The 4,881-nt window shown below is 48.1% G+C and overlaps 1 protein-coding gene across 1 annotated transcript; it reads right to left on the reverse strand.

Moving 5' to 3' along the window:
- Positions 1-1,550: 1,550 nt before the first annotated feature.
- Positions 1,551-4,404, reverse strand: LOC146171476 (vacuolar protein sorting-associated protein 4-like). The gene is made up of 2 exons (XM_084586520.1): positions 4,127-4,404; positions 1,551-2,634 (listed from the first exon to the last, which is right to left on the reverse strand). The coding sequence occupies exons 1-2, from the start codon at positions 4,402-4,404 to the stop codon at positions 1,551-1,553; spliced, it is 1,362 nt and encodes a 453-aa protein (XP_084442646.1).
- Between the last annotated feature and the right edge of the window lie 477 nt (positions 4,405-4,881).

The following is a 4,881-nucleotide window of genomic DNA, read 5'->3' on the forward strand; positions in this document are numbered from 1 at the left end:
GGCAGCACCGAGCCTAGCGACGTACCCCTGCTTCCTAGTTTGACGGTGAAGGATTCAATGTCCTGAAACTTTATCGTTCTACCCGACAGGAAGTCTTTTACGTAGTCGTACGATCTCTTTCTGACCCCCCAATTCTTGAAGGCCAGAAATAATCGCCGCGTGTTTTACGTTATCGAACGCCTTTGTCAGGTCAAGACATAGTAGTACCCTCGCATCCCTGGTTTCGCTTTCCATGATGTCGTGCCTTAAGCGGAACATTACGTCCTGTGTGCACAGGCCGGGCCGGAACCCAACCATTTCGTGCGGCCACAGGTCGTTAAGCTTCATAAAACGCGTTAGTCGTGTTTGGACTACACCTTCCACCAATTTCCCTATACATGATGTGAGATTGGTCGTAAGTTCTCTAGTTTCGGGGGTTTGCCTGGCTTCGGTATCAAATTTGCGTTAGGCCGCCTCCCAGTGTTGTGGGAGGCGGCCTCTGTCCCATACGACGCACATGCATTTCGTGAGCGTGCGGATGGAGTTATCGTCCAAATTTCGGAGAACCTTGTTTGTAATTCCGTCTGGGCCGGGAGCCGATTTTGTTTCTAGGCGCGAACCTCCGCCTCCGTGATCGGCGCGTCTCGGGCCTCGTTTGAGGTGAATCGCCTGGTGAAGTCATGACTGGATGTCCACGATCTACTCTAACGTCAGTTCCGGTCATGACGTCCCGGCATGCAATGGCGTCACCAGGTGAAGACATCATAGTCAGTTCTCTATCATCACTGCCACTATCACTAACTGCCATTATCATTATAGATTACTATCTACCATTAACTAGCGGTGGTGCCCTCCGTGGCAACCACGCTAGACAAGAACTAAGATATTTCTCACAGGCCCGGCATGGCTGTAAGGATGATTGACAGCTATTGTGGGACAGGACAGACGCGGCACTCCATGACGCATTAAAGTCTTTCGCCTTAATATTGGGGTGTTTAAGCATGGCTTGAACCTAGTGATAAGAGTGAAAGCTGCAAGTTTTGCAGCGATAGCCTCTAACATAAGGCTCCTCCTTTCCCCAAAACCTTATTTAAATAAGAATCCTGAAAAAAACCGCGGATTCAAAAGGGAGCATTAAACTATCTATCGCTGTAACACTCTCAGCTTTGACTCCATAACTAGGTTCAAGCCATATGCCTAAACCCCACAATTTTTTTACAAACAAGTCACGGTTGGCATGCTGCAACTCAATGAGTTCAATGTTAATCTGGATGCTTCCTGGATATTTTCGTGGTTGATAGCATTCAACTCGGTATGTAGTTGTTAGTTATATTGTGTGAGCTTTGCTTTTTTTTAGAGAAACTAGTAGGACTTTTGCATATATGTCATTATGCTTTCATCAGTATAACATTGAATACATTACTTAGCATCATGGTCTTCTTGCCATCTGGTAAACTTTCTTCGCTGTCGCCCAGTTGCAAAGCTGAAATTGCAAAAATACTAAACCGGTAGGTTAGAGTTCAACACCGTTAACCTTTAATGAAAAAAAGACAACGAAAGTCAACCATCCTTCAGTTTTCTTCGGCGTTCTCAGTCGGCTCTTGCCTCATATCGAAGGGACGCATGTCAACTTTCAGTACTGTGTGGAGGTTCGATTCTTGGTTGGTTTTGAAGGCCTCCAGTTTGTCGAGCTCACTACTTGTCACCGATGCATGATACTTCTGCAGTGCTGCTTCAAAATCTTCCAAGGTCACCTCGGGTTCCAAGAGAGCCTCTTTAGGAATGTCCTTCCAGGACAACTTGATGGCCCCGATGGCATCTGGTGGACATGGGGTGAGAAAGTCGCCAGTCTTCGACGTTACAGTAGACCTCCGGTAGCCTTCCACTTTGATGAAATGCGTCGCCGATTTCAGCTTCTGCTTCACGTTAATCTTAGCTTCCCGCTGCAGCAGAGTGAGGTCTTCGCACGTGTAGCCATCCATCTTTTTTACCAGGTAACATACGTCCGCATCGGACAGCTGATGACGAATGTCCTTGAGCCCGCTGACCAGCATGAGCTCTCGCGTCTCGTCTGAAGGAAGCGGAACGTAGACCCACTTGCGGAAAACACGGGCGAGCGCTGGATCAACTGCCCACGGCGACTTTGTGGCTGCAATGACAGTAACTTTCTCTTTGATCAGTATTCCCTCCAGGAGGCTCAGGAAGTCGGCCTTCACTCGGTACAGGAAGCCCGAATTCTCGCCACTCACTGCCGTTCCACTGAGGGCGTCCAGTTCGTCCAGGAAGAGGACACTAGGCGCGTGGTTGAGAACCATCTCGAAAAGGGTCCTTACGGTGAGGTTCTCGTTTCCCACAAGGCACTTGGAGGCGAAGTGCTGGCACATGACGTAAAAGAAGGTCGAGTCATTGAACTCTGTAGCCAGAGCCTTGCCGACGTGCGACTTTCCGCATCCCGTGGGCCCGTACAGCATCAGGCTTGAGAGCGGCTTGGCGTTCTCGAAGAGTGTCGGGTGCTTGACTGGGTACACGACGTTGAGCATAAGGGCTCGCTTGAGCACCTCGAGACCGAAGACGTCGCACCAGCGCACCTGAGCTTCGCCCAATATCACCACGCCGCTGGTGTGGAAGGCCTTGTGCTCCTCGTGACCGTGGGGCCTGCGGCGCCACACTCGTGAGAGGTCCCATCTGTGGCGACAGCTTCTCGTGTGCGGGATGCAAATCAGTGTTGGCCACAAATAGATACATCATACAATACGTTAATTCAAGACCTCCTTGTACCTCAGAAATGCAAGAAAATAGTGGCAGAACCGGGGCTATGTGAACATGTGCATAAGGCTGGCCTGCTAAGTAAGTCATGCACTCTACAGCCCGTGATTTTTTATTTGCTCCTAAACAGAGAGAATATCTGCATAAAAACGCCCTAAACATGAAATCATTAAATAAGACCACCGAATTGCAAAACCCCGTATGCGCTGTGCCTGAAAAGGAAAAGGTTCATAGATGAAGTGAGTTCAACACGTACGAAGGAGGTCGAGTTTAATACGCGTACCGCTAATATCAATAACTGAAAATTATTCTTGGGCAAATCCTGCATGTTGTAAAGCAGTAGTGTTTTGTTTTAATTCTTTGACTGATAGATCATATCTATCGATACTAACATCATCGTTTAGATATTAGAAATAAGTGTGGCAAAGAAGGAAGACAAGCTAAATTTTATTTCTTACCCTTTCCCGAATGTCCATGCTAAGCCGCTTTTAAAGGCAGCAAGTGAAAATTTATTTTACGGAAACATCATTACAGCGGCGGTATACAAATATGAGCGCTAACTTAACACTTGCGTTTATCGAAAGACCGTGAGCTAGATATATACACTGAAAGCCAAGAATAAAGTAGAAATTAAAAACTGATGTAAACGCAGCCAAAAGGATATCTATGCCAGGTGGGAGGCCAGATATATAATTTCTTTGTCCTCCTATTTGACATGTTTACCGCCTTTTTGTCTGCGTTTTCAATATCTGTTTAAGGTATATGTTACGTCTAACCTACTGTCCTTCAATGACCCCAGTTGTTATTCAGTGAGCGCTTTTCTTGTCTATGTCTGTCTACTGTGTCGCTGTTCGCTTGCAATGAACGCAATACCAACCCCGCCTAAAGTTCAGCTTTATTAAAAACGAAATTAAATCCATTCGCGGTTTCACAGTAAGTAGGACGTTCGACTATTTCATGCAAGGATGCGAGATCGAATCGTGGCAGAGGCGGCCGCTTTTCAATGCAAGCGAAAAGCCAGGCGCCCGCGTTCTGAGCGATGTCTGTGCACATAAAAGACCCCCAAGTGGTCGACATTTTAGATGTTTAACGTCCCAAAGTGTCTCAGACTTTGGGAGAAGCCGTAGCAGAGGGCTGCGGAAATTTCGACCGCCTAGGGCTCGTTAACGTGCGCTGACAACGCACAGCACACAGGCGCCTTGCTTTTCGTCTCAATCGAAAAGCGACCGCCGCGGCAGGGATTCGATCCCGCATCCTTATGCACCGCTGTCGAGCGCCCTAAAACCACTGCGTCACTACGGCGGGCTGAGAATTGCGCTCGCGATTTCCTGAAGACTGGTTTATACCAGCAGTGCGTATTCGCTCTCGGATAGGGCCTTACGCCGGGAAGAGGCTCAGGCTGCTCCCGCTACCGGGCGCCGGGCTCGAGCTGGCCGTCGAGAACTCGCTGTCTGCACGCGCGCCCAGGAAGCGGATGAACTCGTGTGTTCGCTGCAGGTAACCGCTGCTCTCCGCGCGGATCTCCCTGGCAGCCACGAAGTAGAGAAAGAGCGCTTGCTTGTATAGCCGGAAGGCCTCGGTCAAGTTGCGCGCCTCCTCCTCAGCAGCCGCACGGCGACTGTGCTCCACCGCAAGGCGCACGGCCTCCTCGGCATTCATCGATGCGGATCCTCGGATGCGGCTAAACTCTGCGAGGAAGGCTTGTGCTATTTGTTTGGGCTAGTTGGTGTGAAATAATTTAAGCATTAAGTTCTCGACATACCGGCATCGTAGATGAACTGACATAGTCCACCTCAGAGCTGTTTTTAACTTTTGTGTCCCATTTGCTCTCCTTGCTTTTTTCTGCTTAGAGTATGCCTACCTTGGTCCTGAGTTTGATTTATGCTGCTTTTTGTATAAGTGCAGATGACTTGGACATCAAATTTTATACAAGTTGCTGCTTGCTGTCGAGGTTTCTTTTTGCAGTATTACCGGCCCTTGTCATTTTTTTGTAACACCATTAGCCTGTACGTCCAAGGTTTCTGCATTTCATAAACCGTAGAAAACATTTATTATTTTTATTACTAAAGGCGTTATTGGCTTAGATCGGCCAGTTTTGCCTGGATGTTCAATAAGGATTAATATTTTTTCTATTTT

Source organism: Amblyomma maculatum, unplaced genomic scaffold, assembly GCF_055883805.1.
Source record: "Amblyomma maculatum isolate TAMU_Amacu unplaced genomic scaffold, ASM5588380v1 scaffold_22, whole genome shotgun sequence".
Classification (NCBI taxonomy): domain Eukaryota; kingdom Metazoa; phylum Arthropoda; class Arachnida; order Ixodida; family Ixodidae; genus Amblyomma; species Amblyomma maculatum.